Here is a 19,639-nt window from a genome sequence, read left to right as displayed (position 1 = left end):
AACAAGATTAAAAGGCCCCTTTTTAAGGTAGAAGTCTCATATGTGGAGAGACGGGCTTAAAGAAAATGAAAAAAATCCTAATATAAACGACCAACAGGGGCACCTGGGTGGCTCAGTCAGTTAAGCATCCGACTCTTGATCTCGGCTTAGGTCATGATCTCTGTGTTTGTGAGTTCGAGCCCTGCATTGGGTTCCATGGTGACAGTGTAGAGCCTGCTTGAGATTCTGTCTCCCTCTTTCTGCCCCTTCCCCACTTGCACTCTCTCCCTCTCTCAAAATACATAAACTTAAAAGAGACAGAGAGAGAAAAGAAAAGGAAAAAAAAAAGATAAATGACAACAAAGCAAAAAGATGAAAAAGACATATCTGCAAGTTCAAGGTCAGGAATGATGGAAAGAAAAATGACGAAGACACAGGAAAAGTGGAAAGGTTCTCTGAGAGGGTGGAGAATCTCAACTGCACTGATGGAAAGATCCACTTTCCAGGGAACAGCCACTACTCTGGAAACACTAGGAAGAAAATGAAAGCTCCAGAGAAAATAAGATGAAGATTTGGGGGAATGTGTAAGATGGCATAGGTCTTCTCAATAAACTTTAAAAAAGATTAAAACCTTAGCACTCAGTATATCTGTAAAACTATTTGTGTGTGAGTTGCACTATTTTTTTATTATTGCTTTAATGTTTATTTATTTCTGAGAGGGGGGAGGGGCAGAGAGAGAGACACACACAGAATCCAAAGCGGGCCCCAGGCTCTGAGCTGTCAGTACTGAGCCCAATGCGGGGCTCAAATTCACAAACCGTGAGATCATGACCTGAGCTGAAGTTGGATGCTTAACCAACTGAGCCACCCAAGCGCCCCTAAGTTTCACTATTTAAAAAAAAAAAATTATTTTAAGTTTCACTAGTATTTAATGTTTATTGTTCCTCTGAAAAGGTATGATTTCTCTATTCAGACAACATACATGTCAGCTCCATGCTTCCAGAGAAATAAATTTATTTTAAATCTCAGGTGCCAAAAAAATGAGTTTACTTAACATGCATGGTATGTAAAACAAAAGTAAGCAGCACAATTAAAACTCTTTAAAAACTAAATACAATACATGAAAATTGTTAGTGATGGCTTTATTATGTCATTCATAAACTATCTTCACCAGAATGCAAAGAAGAAAGGAGTAAAATTAAGAAATATAAGGGGAAAAAATCCCAGTTGTTTAAGAAAATAATGTCAGAAAAGAAGTATGCCTGAACCCCTTTTATAACTCTGGCATGGTACTGTTTTGTGTTAGATCAGTCCTTGTCAAACTTTGCTGTTTTATACATCAAGATATCAAATAAGACTTTGGGGTAAAGGAAAGGAGTTCCCTTAACAAAAAAAATTTTTTAAGTTTCAAAACCACTATCTAGATGACAATAAACAGTATTTTACTAATATTAATATTCATGAGGGACAATTTCAGATCTAGTCCTCTTAAGTGTATTAATATCTAGCACTTACTGTGTACTTCCAGCATCATAATATACAAAGTGATCAGCAAACATTATGCCTTAATCACAACAGCTTGAACACAGATATTATTACCTTGTCTATAGATGAGGACACAGACACAAAACCAAGCCTGAAGTCCAATAAGGGAGTTGTAATTCAAACCATAGTTCAAAATCTATACTTTTAGTTATAATGTAATACACCTTCTCTCATCCCCAGCCTCTCAAATCCCAGGTTTCAAATTTTGGATGAAGGAAAGGTTTCAATGGTAAAGCCACACACAAGTAATCTCTTTCCCCTTCACACCACCAAAATAAAAAAAAAATTTTTAAATATTTTTTAATGTTTATTTATTTTTGAGAGGGAGAGAGAGAGAGAGACAGAGAGAAAGCGAGGAAGGGAGAGAGAAAGAGGGAGACAGAATCTGAAGCAGGCTCCAGGCTCTGTGCTGTCAACAGAGCTCGATGCGGGCCTCAAACTCACAAACCATGAGATCATGACCTGAGCCGAAGTCAGATGCTTAACTGACTGAGTCACCCAGGCACCACAAAAGATTTTTTTTATAAATTATTATAAGATCAAATTCCACCTTCTCTAGAATATAGACTTCAAAAAATTTGGTAAATCAGTAGTTGTTATTTTTCAAAGTGATGATAATAGATGGCATTGAAAATGACAGAGTTTCCAAATTATGCTGGGTCATTATCACATATAAAACATCAAAGGTGGTTCCAAAGTAGTCTCTAAGTGTAAATGAAAATGTTTTTATATTTTAACAATCATTTAAAATAACTACGCCTTTTATCAATTCTTACAGCAAAGGTCTGTATCATTTCCATTTCAAGGATAAAGAAACAAAGAAAAATTATAAGAAGCATGCCAAGGGTCACAATAAACAATTTTGTGGAAACTAAAACCAGTGTCCTTAGAATCCCAAACCATTAATTCACAGTATCTAATGGGCTGTCAAGAAAAGTATATATGAAAGACAGGATACAAAGAACAGGTTTCTTTCATCAAGGAAAACAAGATTTAGAAAAGATTCGCCCCCCCCACCCCGGGGTGGGGGGGGCGGGGGGTGTCAAACACCACAAATGGTTTCAATGACGGTAGGTATATCCTCAAATGTCTTTTTGTGTTAAAAATAATTTCTCTTTGGGGCGCCTGGGTGGCTCAGCTTTCGACTTCAGCTCAGGTCATGATCTCGCAGTCTGGGAGTTCAAGCCCCACACTGGGCTCTGTGCTGACAGCTCAGAGTCTGGAGCCTGCTTCAAATTCTGTGTCTCCCTCTCTCTGCCCCTCCGCTGCTCACACTCTGTCTCTGTCTCTCAAAGATGAATAAATGTTAAAAAAAAATTTTTTTAAATCTCTTTAAGGTAGCATTTACAACATCAGGTCACGTTTTCAGAAATATTTATTATAAACAGGTCACAATATTGAATATACTAAAGTCTGACTCACTTCTTGTCAACATACTCAGTTTTACATACTAGGGTGAATTCTTAATTACTAAAGAAACACCTAGTTATGATACAAGCATTCCGAACTGTTTCCTACAAAATATCTTCATGCTGACCATGAACTTCATGATCACTTTGAGGATGTAAGTTTTATTCATAATATCGGTTATTATGTGTAATATCCCAATTTAAGCAGGCAACAATTTTTTTTTAAATTTCCCTAATAGAGCTTTAAAATAAAGTGATACAAATATGATTTGGATAAGTCCAAATCACAGTACATCACAAGATTCAAACTACTTAAGTATCAATTTTAACAAGTATTTTATTAAACTTTATGTTTTATTCTTTAGAAATATAATCTGTGAGGGGCACCTGGGTGGGTCAGTCGGTTAAGCATCCAACTTCAGCTCAGGTCATGATCTCACAGTCTGTGAGTTTGAGCCCCACATCGGGCTCTGTGCTGACAGCACAGAGCCTGGATCCTACTTCAGATTCTGTGTCTCTCTTTCTCTTTGCCCCTCCTCTGCTCATGCTCTGTCTCTCCCTCTCAAAAATTATAAATAAACATTAAAAAAAGTTAAAAAAATATATAATCTTGTGAAAGTTTTTTTCAAAATATTAAAAATAAAAATTTGTATTTTGCCGAGTATGAATTGATAAAATGTTAATACTTTTAAGTTAGACATGTAATGTTTCAGGTTTTTTATTGACTGAGACCATATCTGCAAAACTTAAGGAAAGATCAAGAAATGCTTATATAGAAAATACAAAATGTAAGCTATTAATTTGGAGTTAACAAAATTCTAGGGGCATCTAGGTGGCTCAGTCAGTTGAGTGTCCAACTCCTGATTTCAGATCAGGTCATGATCCCAGGGTCATGGAACTGGACTCTGAGCATGGAGCCTGCTTAAGATTCTCTCTCTGCCCCTCTGTTTCTCTCCCCAGCTTAAGTGCACACTTCTCTCTCTCTAATATAAATAAAATAAAATTCTAAATGCCTGGTTTTGATGATAATAGCTCACCTAAAAAAGGCAGTAAAATCACTGCTACTTAAAGGAAATAACTGTCTTTCAAAAATCACATATATCTGCAGGGCACCTGGGTGACTATGTTGGTTAACCATCTGACTCTTGATTTCGTCTCAGGTCATGATCTCACAGTTCATGAGTTCAAGCCCTACATAGAACCTACACCTGCACTGTCAGTGCACAGCCTGCTTGAAATTCTCTCTGCCCCTCCCCCACTCTCTCTCAAAAATAAATAAATAGGGGCACCTGGGAGACTCAGTTAAGCATCTGACTCTTCATTTCAGCTCAGGTCATGAGCTCATGGTTAGTGAGTTCAAGCCCTGCATCAGGCTCTGTGCTGACAGCATGGAGACTGCTTGGGATTCTCTGTCTCCCTCTTTGCCCCTCCCCAACTTGTACTCTCCTGCTGGCTCTCTTCCCCCCCCCCCCCACTATAAATAAATAAACTTAAAAATAAATAAACATTTAAAAAATAAAATACAATAAAATCCTCTCTCCCTCTACCTGCTCCCCCCACTCTGTGCACCCAATACATGTGCACTCACTCTCCAAAAAAAAAAAAAAAAAAAAAATCACAGGCACCTGGGTAGCTCAGTCAATAAAGCATCTGACCAACTTCAGCTCAGGTCATGATCTCATGGTTCATGAGTTCAAGTCCCACATTGGGCTCTGTGCTGACAGCTAGGAGCCTGAAGCCTGCTTCAGATTCTGTGTCTCCCTCTCTCTGCCTCTCCCCCGCTTGCACTCTAACCCTCTCTCTCTTAAAAATAAACATTAAAAATTTTTAATTTTTTTAATTAAAAAAATTTTTAAAAATCACAAATATTTGCTTCAATTAACTTTGGTAAACCAAAATTACTACAGCATACATATCTGATATGCTAACTTTCATATATCCCCATAAAACTGGTTGGGGTAGGAATCAAGTCAATTATTAATTACCACTTTTAAATTTAGATTACCTCTTTATAAATATAAAACCTGTATCTACAAGGTATAAAGTTAATATATAACATTACCTATGTCAGGCATCAATAAGGATGCCAAATGTTCCACATGAATACACTGTCCAGATATTTGAACTGCTTTATTTTAGCCATTTAACCAAATATCTGTCTTCCTAAACAAATGCCTAATAAAATTTAATATTTTCTAATGATTCAGTGTCATACCAAACAAGTATTACATAGTAATGATGAGATCCTATGAAGCAATTTGGATTAAATGGGACATTTAAACAAATTGAATGGTATTTAATCCTATGATCTCACAGGTCTTCAGATTAAACAATTCACTATTAGTAAAGGATCTAACAGTGCTTGTTCTGAACATTAAATCTTTCCTCTTCAATTTGCTTAGTCCAGCCTCTAACTCCAAGCTTCACTCTCACCCCAGCCTTATTTTTTGAAAGAAAGCATGAGCTAAAGATCTTGTCCAGATTGCAGGGGAGCTCATATTTGAAATCAAATCCATCCGGCTTTCTACTACATAACATGGCTCCTCTAAGTCAAGTCACCAAGGAAGTAAAATGAACAGGTATACTTGTAAGGAATGAAGAGACCAATTTAGATGGAGCAGAAAGTTCCCGCTGAACAGTGAAAGGATGGACAAAAATAAACAACAGAGCAAACAGAGCCCTGGGCTAAGGCTTAAATTTGTATGTTATGCTATGCACCAGTATTTCTCAAATTCGGTTCCATGGTCATAATGCAGTTTCCAGCATTCACTGTAAAAAAACTTAAAACTGTATTTTAATTTTGATGCTCCTCCTAAATAAAATATAAGAATGTTCTGAATCAGCTAGAAGGCCAACTGATAAACTCAGGACTGCCTACCTTTGTACTTAACTACTAAACTGAGCACAGTGATGACCCTACAAGTAGTATTTTTCAAACTGCTGGTTATGACTATCAGTGGACTATAAAATCAAGAGCAGCTTTTCAAAATAATAATAAATAATAAAATAGAATGCATCACACATTGTAAGGGTATATATGGTTTTGTGATAGTTCAGTGTGACAACTAAGTGCTGAAGTTAAAAAAAAGTTACATCTTAATCTATGAGCTGAGGTCAAAACTTGTAACTGTAAGATCTATAGACTCAGTCTCTTCGGTTTCTGCAAACTCAAATTTGAGAAACACTGTTGTAAGTACTGGACTGCCAATTAGGCACAAAGATAAAAGCAGGATATTGGGGAATTTCATAAATAGAAAGTAAGGTTAAAAGCAAGTTCATCAGTTAAGAAAAAAAGAGGGCCAAAGACTAAGATAAGAACTAGGATGCTATTATTGGACTGTACAATGTATAGACAGCACAAAACACCAAACTGCGACTAAATTTAATATTAAGGTGAACTATTGTAAATAAAGAGGTTGCTCTACAAATTTTCCAAAGTTTGAGTGATGTAGTAGGGATACCCTTCTTCTACTTAAAGAATGAGATTAAGGGCGGGTAGGTGGCTCAGTTGGTTAAGTGTCTGACTTCGGCTCAGGTCATGAGCTCATGGTTTGTGGGTTCGAGACCCACATCAGGCTCTGTGTTGACAGCTCAGAGCCTGGAGCCTGCTTCAGATTCTGTGTCTCCCTCTCTTTCTGCCCCTCCCCCACTGGCTCTTTCTTGCATGCGTGCGCACACACTCTCCCTCTGTCAAAAATGAATAAACATTAAAAAAAAAATTCTAAATAAAGAATAAGATTATTAAAAGAGACTAGATGGGGCACCTGGGTGGCTCAGTTGGGTTATGTGGCTGACTCTTGATTTTGGCTCAGGTCATGATCTCAGCATAGCGTGTAGCCTGCTTGGGATTCTCTCTTTCTCTCTCTCTCTCTGCACCTCCCTCACATGCCACATGCGCTCTCTCTCAAAATAAATAAATAAACGTTTAAAAAATCTTAAAAAAAAAATCTTAAAAAAAAAAAAAAAGACTGAAAATATCTTTTGCCAAACTAAGAGAAAAGGAACAGAGAGCTGTGCTTTGATTACTGAATATGGGTGACCAAAAAAAAAAAAAAAAAAAAGCAAAGACAGGGCTATAGAGGAAAAATTTTAATTTGACCTATAAAAGTGCCTGAAATTGCAGTGGGGAATAAAGGAAAATGAGATATGTGGTAGATCGTTACATAAATGATCGCTAAAGAATCACATCTCCCTGAACCCAAAAGCAGCTGGGTTTGATCACTTGTTGTGCCCAAAGGGACCATGGCAAATGCGACACATGTAGAGGTTTAAAAAGCAGTTGTGCGGTAGAACTTGTTCTCTTCCTGCCATGTAACAAAATCCTAGGTTACCTTACTAGATGATAAGAGTGGGGATGAGCCAACCCAACTGAAGAACCTTGACCAACCCACCTGACAACCACAAGACAAATCAGTGAGACCATCTGGGACATTCAGCCCCACACAACCTACCAGCTGACTGCAGACCACCCAACAGACCCACAGACTTGAGAACAGTAATAAAAACAGCTATTCTTCTGGGGCACCTGGCTGGCTCAATTGTTAGAGCATGTGACTCTTGACCTCAGCTGGAACCTCAGTTCCAAGCCCCAAACACCTCTTCTTCCAAAGCCACTATGTTTTTGGGTAGTTTGTCACACTGCAATAAAACTGACTCAGGATACTTCAAGGAAAAACAAAGTTGGGGGTGCCTGGCTGGTTCAGTCAGTAGAGCATGTGACTCTCAATCTCAGGGTTCAAGCCCCATGTTGGGCATGGAGCCTACTTAGGAAACAAATACCAAAGGTTTTACCATTGTGAACTTCTTTTTGTTTGTTTCAATGCCCCAAATTTAGAAAAGAGAGTCTTTAGTCAATGTAACTATATATTATCTACACTTAAAAGATTCATTAAAATTCCTTTGTTTGGATCCTAAACCCTTAGCCTGGTTCTTACACTTTTCTAACCTATTTTTCAAACCAACTCCTGATATTTTCATCCAAGATGCCAGTTTGAAGTCGTTCCATTTTTCTGGGTGTTTATTCCCATCCTTCCCACTTGTTTGGTTATCTAAATTCATTCAAGACCCAATGTAAATAGTGTTTTCCTTTCCTGCTTAATTTTTACTAAATTAATTTCAAAATGACCAGTTCTCTTACTTCATACTCCACTTATTGTACTTATGACTATTTTACTATCTAATATTATTGCTTAACTCAATATATGCCTTAATTTTTGTAAGAGCTTTGAAGGCAGAGAGCTCCATAATGCTCCATAGCTCCCTTAGTACTCCCACATGAGGAATTTAATTATCTAAAATACATTAAGAAAAGATACATGTAATTGAATTTTAACATATCTTCTTGGCTAAATATATGTATTTACAGACCGTTAAGTTTTTGAAATGCAAAGTCAAGGGGGGGAAGGAAAAATTTTTTTTTTGTTTTTGAGGTTCACTGCGCAACTCTCAAGGCTGAAAGAGAAATAACAAATCAAGAGGTTCTCCTGGAAAACAATACAGGGAGTATGTAACAAATACATTAATAACAAACTTTCCATTTTATAAATGAGGCTTCTTTCATGGTGACTGGTTAATTTTATGAACTGGATTTATGTGTGGGAGTTGGAAAAAACAAGGTAATTTCTCAACTTTGACAGAATTTCAAGGCAAGTAAATAGACCAACAATTTCATATAGTTAAGAACATATATTTTCAAAGATCCTTGGTTTTGCAGATTAGTGATATAAAATATTATGAAGAGCAATTGCAGAATACATCTTATCTTGCCCTATTTCAATTTAGGACCAGAAAGTGTCAAAAAGGAGGCAAGCAAAATTTGGTAAAGTTTTCCTTTGCTAAAATTGGCATAAGCATATTCTGGAAAGTAGAATTTGGTATCTCTAATATGAAATCATACTAATTATGAACATTTAAAAATTTATTTCCCCTGAGCATTACCTACACTTTTAAAGTTTAAATGACTTATTACTCCCTCAATACCTAAAGTAATTATCACTAATTAACAAGCAAGCCATCTTTTCTTCTGATTAGAAGTGTCCTAAAAATTAACTTAAGATATCCTCTAATAATCAAAAGAATAAAGTTTAGCTTTTTTTAAGAAAGCGAGCATTTTCAAAATACCACTATAATAAAGCTAAGAAAACAGGCAGATAAGCAAAAGAATGAACTTGTATCAAACAGATGAAACTAAAATATACACTAAAATATTTTAACTATATAATTTAAGTACTCAGTAGCTCTTCTAATAGTTTTGATTTTTGTTTCTTACACCAATAAGGCACTAGTTAATACAAGTACTAAGGCCCAGCTCAAATCCTATCTCAGTAAAGCTTTCTCTGATACCCCAGCCAGAGTGCTTACCTCCTACTTTGAACAATTTATTGAAATTATTATGCAAAAAATTAACTTATTTATCTAACTAGCCACCAATAATTAACTAAGCATGGCCACAGACTGGAATTACCATGCAGTTTAAAAATAGAAAAACAAAGGGGCGCCTGAGTGGCTCAGTTGGTTGAGCACTGGACTTCACCTCAGTTCATGAGCTCGTGGTTCGTGGGTTCAAGACCCGCATCGGGCTCTGTGCTGACCGTTCAGAGTCTGGAGCCTGCTTCAGATTCTATGTCTCCCCCCTCTCTCTCTCAAAAATAAATAAACCTTAAAAATAGAAAAACATATGGGGTGCCTGGGAGGCTCACTGGGTTAAAGCATCCGACTTCAGCTCAGGCCATGATCTCATGGTTTGTGAGTTCAAGCCCCACATCGGGCTCTGTGCTGACAGCTCAGAGCCTGCAGCCTGCTACAGATTTGTGTCTCCCTCTCTCTCTGCCCGTCCCGCTCACACTCTGTTTCTCTCTTTCTCAAAAATAAATAACATTAAAAAATTTTTAAAAAGATGGGGCGCCTGGATGGTGGCTCAGTCGGTTGAGCATCCGACTTTGGCTCAGGTCATAATCTCGCAGTTCATTAGTTCAAGCCTGGCGTCGGGCTCTGTGCTGACAGCTCAGAGCCTGGAGCTTCGGATTCTGTGTCTCCCTCTCTCTACCCCTTCCTCACTCATGCTCTGTCTCTCTCTCTGTCTCTCAAAGATGAATAAACGTTAAAAAAAATTTTTTTAAATAAAAAAAAGAAAAACAGATTTACACGAGCAACTATGGAATGATCTCGAAGAGATATTTTTGGTGAATAAAAGCAAGATGCAGTATATAATATGTCCACTTAATTTTTTAAAAAGGACAAATATGTATTTCTGGAAAGATGGATAAAAAAACTATTGGGGAACTGTCTTTGTGGAGGGTGACAGGAGGTCTGGGGTTGGAAGATCAAGTTTTTACTGTATGCCTTTTCTCTGTTTGAATTAAAAAAAAATTTCGGTACACTACATTTTCAATTTAAAAAATAAAATAAAAAAATAAAGTAAATCTGTTAATGATACACTGTCTTTTGACACTTCTTCAACTACCATCTTGAAGTTTCATTTAAATCTTATTATTTTATATACTAGGGTCTTCTGTATCTTATATCCCCTGCTAACATCTAAATCTAGTCTTTGCATTAAATGCTTTCTTAAAAGTACAGAATTTGAATTATATCAAAAGGTCAAACCTCTGCTTTAATCAGGACAATAAAGGATGCTGAAATTGCTACCCACTTACCCCAGTAAAAGTGAATTGTTTTAGTAATTGTTTAAGTAATTACTTGCAATTTCTACTAAGGAAGCAGAAATTTTCTTGACCTCTCAAGCTCAGTGTGAATTTAAGTATGGCCAAGCATTTACCTGGACCTGTTCCAGATTAATCACATTTCTTAATATGCTAACTATATTATCTTAAAATGAAAAGGGCATAATAACTTTTAAAAGTCTTCCTAACACGTTATTTTTCTTTCTGTTGTGTTCCTCCAAAGAACATTCTGGGTATTTAGGCAGAGGAATACTTTTCAGTGGGGTGTAACTGTCCTGATCACCTCAAAAGTTAGCACCCATGGCCCATGGGCACTAAATGTCACTATCACATCCACAGATCCTGCAAATGACAAACTGACCCCACCTATTTTCATATGCCTTAAAAGAAGAGAGCTTCAGGAAGAAAAGGACTATGCCAGTTGAGAAACACTGCTTGTATGAATGAAAGCATGCAGATACAAAATACAAACTTATTTCCACAAATCAATCCAACCTTTTCAAATAATTATCGGTCACCAGAAGATAAATGGCCAAAACCAGTCACAATTCATGTATTAATCAACCAGTCATCCAGCCCGGTATATAATGCTGTCAACATCATGCCCCAACAAATCATTCTTCCAACTATTACTAAGCTATTACAATGGCTTAACTTTTTCAGTAATTATTTTAAAATCCTTTAAGAATAATTCTTCTATTGAAATGCTTTTGTTTAAACTTCCAAATAAGTAGCTTTCCATTTTACTACACTGATCTCAGAAATAAAAGATACAAATCACAGTTTACTACAATTAGTTGTTTACCTTCCTTCAGAGACTGCAGGCTCCTTCAAGCCAGGGACCAGATCTGCCTGGCCCACAGTGTAGGTATTCATTAACGATGGTGAGTGAGTGAGTGAATACTGACCAGGTCTAACACAAAAAATAGCCCAAGAAGTTCCAACTATAATCAATTTTTATATAGTAATTATCCTGACACAAATAAGTGCAAGAAATTACTTCTGGCTATCCTATATTCTTATTGTAAGCGGATTTTAAGAAAATTAGTAAGTCAGGGTGCCTGGATGGCTCAGCTGGTTAAGCTTCGCACTTCTGCTCAGGTCATGATCTCACAGTTGGGGAGTATGAGCCCTGCAATGGGCTCTGCACTGGCAGTACAGGGCCTGCGTGGGATTCTCTCTGACCCTCCCCAGTGTGCATTCTCTCTCTCTCTCCTCTCAAAATAAATAAACTTAAAAAAAAATAAAATTAATAAGTCAATTACATTACCCATATTAAAGCTAGCTTGCAAAGATTTAAGGAAATTTTTGAGTTCTGACAGGTACTCTCTTACGCTCATCCTTTCCCACCTTTCCCTCCTCCTACTTCAGCTTTAAGCAAATGTTCAGGTATAAAAGTAAAAAGGGGGCATACTTCCAACTCAATATAAAGAAAACAATACTGTTAACAGTGAGAAAAATTTAATGTCTTTTATTTCTACTTTACTTCTCAGAATGCAATCTATTGTACTTAATTAAAAAAAAAAATCTACTAACTAGGATGTATAAGCAACTTCTACTTATGTAGGTTTCACCATATTCTCAGAAACTCATCTGTTGCTGAGGTAAAAATTCAAAATATAAACGAATTCATTTCTTTAAACTAATTCATTTTTTAAAATAAATGCAAGTTAGGATCACACAAGCACTAAGCGTTAACACATAGAGAATATTAACTCTGAAGCCCACTGACAAATATTTATCTTTGTCTTTCTGAAGCATGTAAATATCCCAGTTTTGTGGGAAACCCTTACATAGAAAAAGCTAATCTCAACGCTAGAAATCAGGACATAATTTCTAGCTCCCTAGCATTTCAAGTACTGTTTTTAGATTGCTCTAATAAATTCTTTGTTAACCACTTCTTTGCTCAACTCATATCAGAATGTTAAGTAATAATGGCTGGGATACAATTTTAAAGAACCAATCATGTTTCAAGTTACCTCCCATTTAACAAAATCACTAAACAGTAACAGGTTACTTAAAAACAACAACAACAAAAAAAAACCAAAAGAGTATGTTCTAGAGGGATCAAATATCAGATACACTCTAACTGTTCAAGTAATGGAGATTACTTTTAAATGCATTTAAATTATTGTGGGATTTTAATGCATGAAATATTTCATTATTCTTGAAATCCACAAATCCAGTATTTGTTTTATTATGTTTCCTGTAGCATGGGTCAATAAAAACTATTTACATATTATAAGACTAATAGCTTAAAAGGAATACAGGAAATTCTTTTCATATCAATAAAAAGAAATGCTGCTTCATCCATTAAAAATACTTTGGAAAGTGATAACTTTATGATGTGGCATACACTCAAAAAAGTCCTACCTGCATGAGATTCCATTTTCCCAGAATTATTAATCCTGCGTAAAAATATTGCTGGCCAAGCGTGTTTACATTAGTTAGCCTTAAACCCATCTGTGGACACTGCTATCTGAAAAGTATCTTTAAGCAAAGCTAGACTTTAATACTTTTCAAAGGCTAAAAATCAGACTTCACTTATAAAGACAGACTTTCCCTTAAAAGGGTGTTAAGTATTCTTTTATATCTGAAATAAATACATCTAAAAGACCAATTAACAAGTTGGTAGTTCCAGGCAGGTCAAATTGGCAAATTTCAACAATTCTTTAAAACAAGGATTCAAAGAAATGATGGAATCTCTAAGTTTGACATAAGTATTCCCCAGACCTAGAGTACGCTAAGTGGGGAGCTTTCACATTGCATATGCTGCTAGAGAAGTCACCACCTAATCTGACAAAGTTTTGGTTTTTTTTTTAGATAATGTACTACCAAATAGTGACAATAACGTGCATATTGAATTTTTTGTAGGTGTTCGAGTATCCCTTATCTTATGAAGAAAAAATTTCAGAACTTGGAGGTGAAAAATTAAGTGAAAACGTAATCTATTCGAATATTCTAAAATGGTCCTCCCATTGTTTGGCTTAAGCTCACTATGTTTCCAAAACAATTTCTCTATGATGATACATTCACAAATAAACTCTAAATGGGACCTGCATATATGGTCTTTTTCCTCCTCAAGACAATCTAGCCAAAATCTTCACCACAACCAGTAACAGCACCTTGAAATTTCAAACGTAACTGGAGGGTTTTTAATCAAATCCAAATGTAGACCCAAACTCTCCGATTGCTATCAAGCAGTGTTACTAGCATTCCAAATCCTGCTTAGAACGCAGTTACTGGAAAGCAGTGTCCTTGTGCAAGAAAAGGAAGGAAAGGTCTGAAACTGACCTGAGCACAGGTCCACAAGAACCTCAATCCTCTCCTTTTCACCAGAAGGCCAAATAGGGAAGGATCCAAGTAATAAGGGTGGCGGGGAGATGCGGGAGGAAGGGCAGAGGAAACCGTACTCCTCCAAGGGTGAAAGCAAAAGAGAAGCGGACTCTGGAAAGCCGCCCCACAAAAACATTCGACCGTAGGAGCAGGGAGAGCTCCTCTCCTCTACCGAGGAGAGCAACCTTCACACCATGGAAGTGGTGCACCAAGCAAGCAAAGGCAGGAAAGGACAACCTCTGCGCCCCCCACCCCCGAACGTCTCGGCTAGCTCCAAGGGGTCGGCGGGGACTGTTCCCAGAACGTCAACAAAGGCCCCTTCAGTCCTAAGGCGAAACTCGAACAACAAAGGCCGGGAGACAGGGAGGACGGGGCCGGGGGCGGGACGGATGAAAGCAGGGGGAAGCAAAGGAATCAAACCAGTGGGGGCGGAGGCCCGTCGGAGTGGGAAACCAGAGGCGCAGAGGCGGGGGGCGCGGTAATCCCCAGTGCACAATAAGAGGAGGAGGAAAAAGGGGACCTGGCCTCCATTCCTCCCTTACCCTCTCCCTGCGGCGGAGAGGGCTCCAGTCTTCAGCCGTCTACATCTCCTCAGCCTCGGGGACCGCGCAGTCCCGAGTTCGGGGAAGGAAAGGGGCGGGGGGATTTTCCGCCCTGACCACAACTCCCTTCCCCCAGTTGGGAACTGCCGACAACAACCGCCACAACGGCAGCCACACAAAGGCGCTTGCCTCGTACTCTCCGCTCCCGCCTGGGCGGCGGCGCCAACGATGCCCCAGCAGCGACGACCACCGCTCGGCCGCCAGGCGCTCGCTCGCCCTCTTCCCTCTCTAGCTGGGGAAAAGGGGGAGGGGACCCCCAGGCGCCCTCACCTGGCACAGCTGCTGACAGTACTCCGTGGCCGCTTCCACGGCCGGCACGCGGCTCTCCCGCAGCTGTCGCTCCAGCTCCTGCAGCCGCTCGCCCAGGCGCTGCAGCTCCGCGACGCAGCCGCCTCCGCCGCGACTCAACCTCTCCTGCTCGGCCTCTTCGTCCGCCATCTTCACACCCCGCTCCGTCGCGTACGCACCTGGGTCACGTGATAACACAATGCCACGTTCGGCGGGGTCACGTGCCGGGCGCGCTCGCACGCCGCCGAGCACGTACAAAGGGCCCGGTGGGGAGGATGGGGGAGCGGGGAGATTGGCGCGAGGGAGCCCGAGGGAGGTGAAGGGAAGGGAAAAGGAAGAGGGCGGGGTTGGGGCGGTGCGGAAAACCGCGGTTTACTTACCCCTAGCGGGAAGTGGGCTGCTGCGGCCGAAAGGGGCGGGCCGGTGGAGGCCTGCTGTCGGTCACGTGGGCGCTGCGACCGTGGGGGGGTGTGGGGGGGAACCCTGGGGAGGGGCTGCCCTCTCCAGTGTCCCGATTCCGGCGTGGCTTTCCCCAATCCCCGAAGTCTTCTACGGACGTATGTCTTAATTCCCCAAGAGGACGGGTGAGCGAAAGCTCTGGGTGGGCTGGGGCAATGGCAGCATTTGCGGTTGGCCTGCAGGCAAGCCAGAGGCAGGGGAAAAGCAAGAAGGTAAAACCTACCCATGGACCACAAGCGTGAGAGCCAAAGTGGGATTATGGACTGTCAAAATTGTCTCTGACTTCTCCCCAGGCGGGCGGAGGAGGGATCTAGTGCCTAAGGTACTAAATCTCACCCCACTTGACTCTCCCCTTCAGCCCCAAGAACGCCTCTCCCCGGGAAACACAATTCTCTAGGGGGTGGAGGCAACAAAGAAAAATAACAATTGGATCAGAACAGAATGAGGTTGAAATCCTCCCTCTGGAGAACGGAGCGAATTCATGAAAAGCATAGCTTAAAAGATTTCACTCTGTGCAATTGTGGACGTTGTAACCAGACGATTTTTAAATCACGAAAACATTCCTAGAATAAGTGATAGCCAGCTAATCTGTTTCACTATGATTTAAGAGTTTTTCCTACACGCTACAGAAGTCACCATCACTGAAAACACTCTATATGAAAGCTTTTGTAAAGAAAGTAGGTCAAGAAAAAAACCAGCAATAACTCCATTAAAAATCACAACGGAGGAGGGGAAGATGATGCTAAAAGAACAAGGTTATCAAGAATGATTATAAATTCAACAGCATTTTTTTCTGATGCTGCAAATAGACATGACATTCTCAACCATATTTTATTTACAACCTGGAAGGAATGAATACCTGACGCTTGAACAAAACAGTAGAAGAGGCACTACAAAAAAGTCCTTAACCCTGAAGTTCAGAATAATAAAATGAATATTTTGTTAGTAGTAGAAAATTAGACAAGACGCTTATCTTTCTTAAAACCGAATGGTCTACAGAAATTCAGAAACAATGATACTAATCAGGCACCTACTTTTTTCACTATCATTCCAAGTGAACTATATTTTTCTAGTACAAGAATCCAAAATAAGATGAATCCCTTCTGTGTGCAGCATCCTCTTCCAGGGATTTCTAGTAGCTACAGACGATATTCTAGATAGTATGTTGTCTAGAATGAATGTTTTGTAAAGCATCAGTGGTGGCAACCTTTGTTAAATGCCATTATATAAAGTGAATGGACACAACTGAACCCCTTATGAAAAACAGTATCAGCTAAAATATTAGTATAACATATGTATACTCTTATTACATAGTAACAGACAAGTTCTTCAAATATTTACTTCTGGAAGAATCTGAGGAGTACATTCAAAGGCTAAAGACCAGGCGTATTTTTTAAAGTATCACTGATAGCTGAAAAAGCAACAATTAAGGCAGCTAATAGATCTTAATATTTGCAGCTCACTTTCCCAAGTGAAGTATTTCGACATCCAAAACTAGATTTCTCCAATTTATATTATTTTAGGATGACAGTGAAAATTTAAAAAGTAAGAAATATGAAATTAGCCAAATGTATCAGTAAATCCAAAGATAAATATCAAAAGGTTAGCAAGGCATATTTTCAACTTCAAGCATAATGGCTTATACCACACCTAGTCTATAAAAATAAAAAGGGAGAAAAGAAAGGAAAATACATGAAAAGAGAAATATATCCAAATACTGATTTTACAAAAATAGTCTGAGAATGGTCATTCCCTCCTCCTGCCCAGGATAGCCCTAAAAGCAAGACTTGATTAGCAAATTGATTCTGAGCCCTACTAAGGTCTTGCAAATGTCCCTTAGCATGGATGGCTAAGTCCTTCATGTTATCTTTGAGCTCTACCTCCCCATTCCTCCATTTAGAGCCTACAGGAAATGGAAGGACTAGGGGTGATTGGTGTAATTACTTAATCATTTGTTACTGAGTATTTATGTGCAGGCACTGCTTGGTTTGGGGAAATCAAAAGTGAATAAAACCTATTCCTGCCTTGAAGAAGCTTATGCTTGTGATGGAGAGTCACCTGCAAAGGTATTATACACCACATGACAAGTATTCTGTTATGAAAATGCATGTAGATTCAACTCAGAACACAAAAGTCTAACTGAAGTGCTAACTAGAATGTCCATAGAGTGTCAACAGAAGTGCAAGTTTTTAATTAAATGAGGATTGGAAAAATACTATCCCTTATCGGGTCTACATTGTTTGGAGATCCCAGAAATCTCATTCTTATCCATAGAAAAGGTGTATCAACAAGTACACCACTTATTTGTACCTAAGTCCATTTGTTCTTAAATACCAAACGGTCAGCTCATGGGAATCCTTACACACACACACACACACACACACACACACACACACACACACAGACACTTACTTACTGAGACGTTCCTGGGGGAATTCGGAGATTCGGTCCATGGAGAAACAAGAATAAGCCCTAGGGAGGAGAGAATCCACCTCTCTGGGGACCCCAGTGTCTGCGCAGTGAGTGCTCGTGCCCATTTTGGACACAGCGCGACTGCTATGGACATGATATAATCATATGGACTTTCACTCCCAAGAGACTCTATTTCAGAGCAAATTTGAGAGACAGTAATAGATCCCCACCCCACCTCTGCGATCAATAAAGCTGGGGAAACCCTTAGGGGACAGATGTATCTGCATCCGGGCGGCCTGTGCCTGCCCGTTTCGCGAGTTGCCCGGCCTGCCCTGGCCCGCACCTTGCCGGTGCACATTTTCCCCCTAGAATTCTTGAAATAGCAGGGCCTAGGGGCAGGAAAGGAGCTGGGTTGTGCCAGCTAACAGAGCCAGAGGGCCGTGCTAGGGATGAGCGAGAGCGGTGTTTGCAGAGAACGGATAGCTAGGGCTGAGGCCGGCAGGTCCTTCCCACGCCGGGCGCAAGAGAACCACCGCAGCCAGGCCCCCGCTTCAGCATGCAGGCAGAGAGCGCGAGGCCAGGAGTTGGGAGGAGAGAGCGCGCCGCCCTTGAGTCGCTGTTTCTCCCTTCCCCGGCTTCCTCCCTGGGCAAGGGCGGCCGAGAAGGTCCACAGGATTAGAGCCGGGTTAAGGCTGGCTCCGCTCCGCTGACCCTGTATGCGGGTCCCCAGTCGGCCGAGACCACGCTGGGCTTCCCGGACCGCGGCCCACGGCTCGCCCGCCCGGCAGCCGCGGGGGTGCTTGCGTCCTCAGTCCCGGGGCCGCCCCGCCGCCTGCGCGCTAGCATTGGCCACGGCGGCTTTTCCACCGAGCGCTGCAGATCAAGTCCACAGAGCGGTGTGCCTCCTGGCCCCGGAGCAGCGGCCGCCGGGGGCCTCCAGGTAGAGAAACGCTGGAGCCTAACCTGGGCACGGCGGGGCCCCGGGCCTCCGAAAACCGACCGAGCGGGGATGCTCCAGTCTGTCCTGCGGAGGCCGCGATGCGGGCACTGTTGCTTGGTCTCCGGCAGGCTCAACCCGCTCTCTTCCAAAGAGCTGGGCCGCCGGCCCCACACAGGCCGCCTGCTGGAACTCAGAGGTGAGGGCTGGAGTCTGTCGAGGGTTCAGTCCAATAGAAAGTATCTCTAGAGTCTGGGAACCACCGTTGGTGCCCACAGACACAAAGAAGGACCATTGGTTTAAAGCTCTATTGGCATCAGTTAAAAGCATATCGCACTTTGACAGGGAAGACATTTTTCTTGAGAGCAACAGTGAAGGGAGTCAAATAACATGTTGAAAACATGGGGCAGGTGCTGTTCCAAATACTGAAATGATTGAAACGCACCGGCACATAGGACCCACATTTAGGTGGATTAATTTTATTCCTTGGGTTGTCCCAGATAGAAGATGGACAGGTAATTAAATGAGGAGGGGTATTCTTATTGCCTATTTGGATAATTTTTTTCTTTCCACAGGAGAAAAAGCCAGATGTGAATGAGAAAGGGCAACAATTCTTTAAGAAAATGCTTTTAATACAGCCTCAATTATTCAAATTTAGAAATCAAGCAAGGTGAAAATAACCACTAAATAAAGCAAAATAAAACCTTGGAAGCATGGAAGTGTTTGATACACTGTTTCTATAGAGAATCCTTGAGTTAGTTCCCAGTATCTCTGCAAAGAAGCAAAGAGAGAAATCTACAAAGTGCGTCTCTTTTCTTATATTTCTGAGTTTTAATCACTGTATCTCATTTACCTCATTGGAGATCGATCAGAAAGTATTACTTTTGTGGCATGAAGGGGCAGAAAAGTTTTCCCTTCTTCCCTTCTAGGTGCTAGTGATTAAATTGCTAAAAGACAGATTAACAGGAGAAAACAAAGTTTAGTAACACC

General features: G+C 40.4%; 3 protein-coding genes across 4 annotated transcripts in view; 1 reads left to right on the top strand and 2 right to left on the bottom strand.

Moving 5' to 3' along the window:
* Positions 1–15,334, bottom strand: part of ZNF292 (zinc finger protein 292) — a 96,500-nt gene extending 81,166 nt beyond the window's left edge. Inside the window, exons 1-2 of one of the 2 annotated variants that reach the window (XM_045498961.1) lie at positions 15,222–15,334; positions 14,824–15,020 (exon numbers count right to left, since the gene is read on the bottom strand). In XM_045498961.1, coding sequence (XP_045354917.1) covers positions 14,824–14,991 — 168 coding nt within the window. In that variant the 5' untranslated portion in view covers positions 14,992–15,020; positions 15,222–15,334. Of the gene's footprint in view, positions 1–14,823; positions 15,021–15,221 lie in introns of those variants that run through there. The other variant, XM_045498962.1, reaches the window with a different exon arrangement.
* Positions 14,994–18,469, bottom strand: LOC123608699. The gene is made up of 2 exons (XM_045498963.1): positions 17,717–18,469; positions 14,994–15,476 (listed from the first exon to the last, which is right to left on the bottom strand). The coding sequence occupies exons 1-2, from the start codon at positions 18,068–18,070 to the stop codon at positions 14,994–14,996; spliced, it is 837 nt and encodes a 278-aa protein (XP_045354919.1). The 5' UTR covers positions 18,071–18,469.
* On the top strand, positions 18,162–19,363 carry LOC123609926. The gene is made up of 3 exons (XM_045500927.1): positions 18,162–18,359; positions 18,404–18,848; positions 19,225–19,363. The coding sequence occupies exons 1-3, from the start codon at positions 18,162–18,164 to the stop codon at positions 19,245–19,247; spliced, it is 666 nt and encodes a 221-aa protein (XP_045356883.1). The 3' UTR covers positions 19,248–19,363.
* The last annotated feature ends 276 nt before the right edge of the window (positions 19,364–19,639 follow it).

Source organism: Leopardus geoffroyi, chromosome B2, assembly GCF_018350155.1.
Source record: "Leopardus geoffroyi isolate Oge1 chromosome B2, O.geoffroyi_Oge1_pat1.0, whole genome shotgun sequence".
NCBI lineage: Eukaryota > Metazoa > Chordata > Mammalia > Carnivora > Felidae > Leopardus > Leopardus geoffroyi.
The sequence above is the reverse complement of the archived record's forward strand: the minus strand, read 5'-3'. Positions and strand labels throughout refer to the sequence as shown.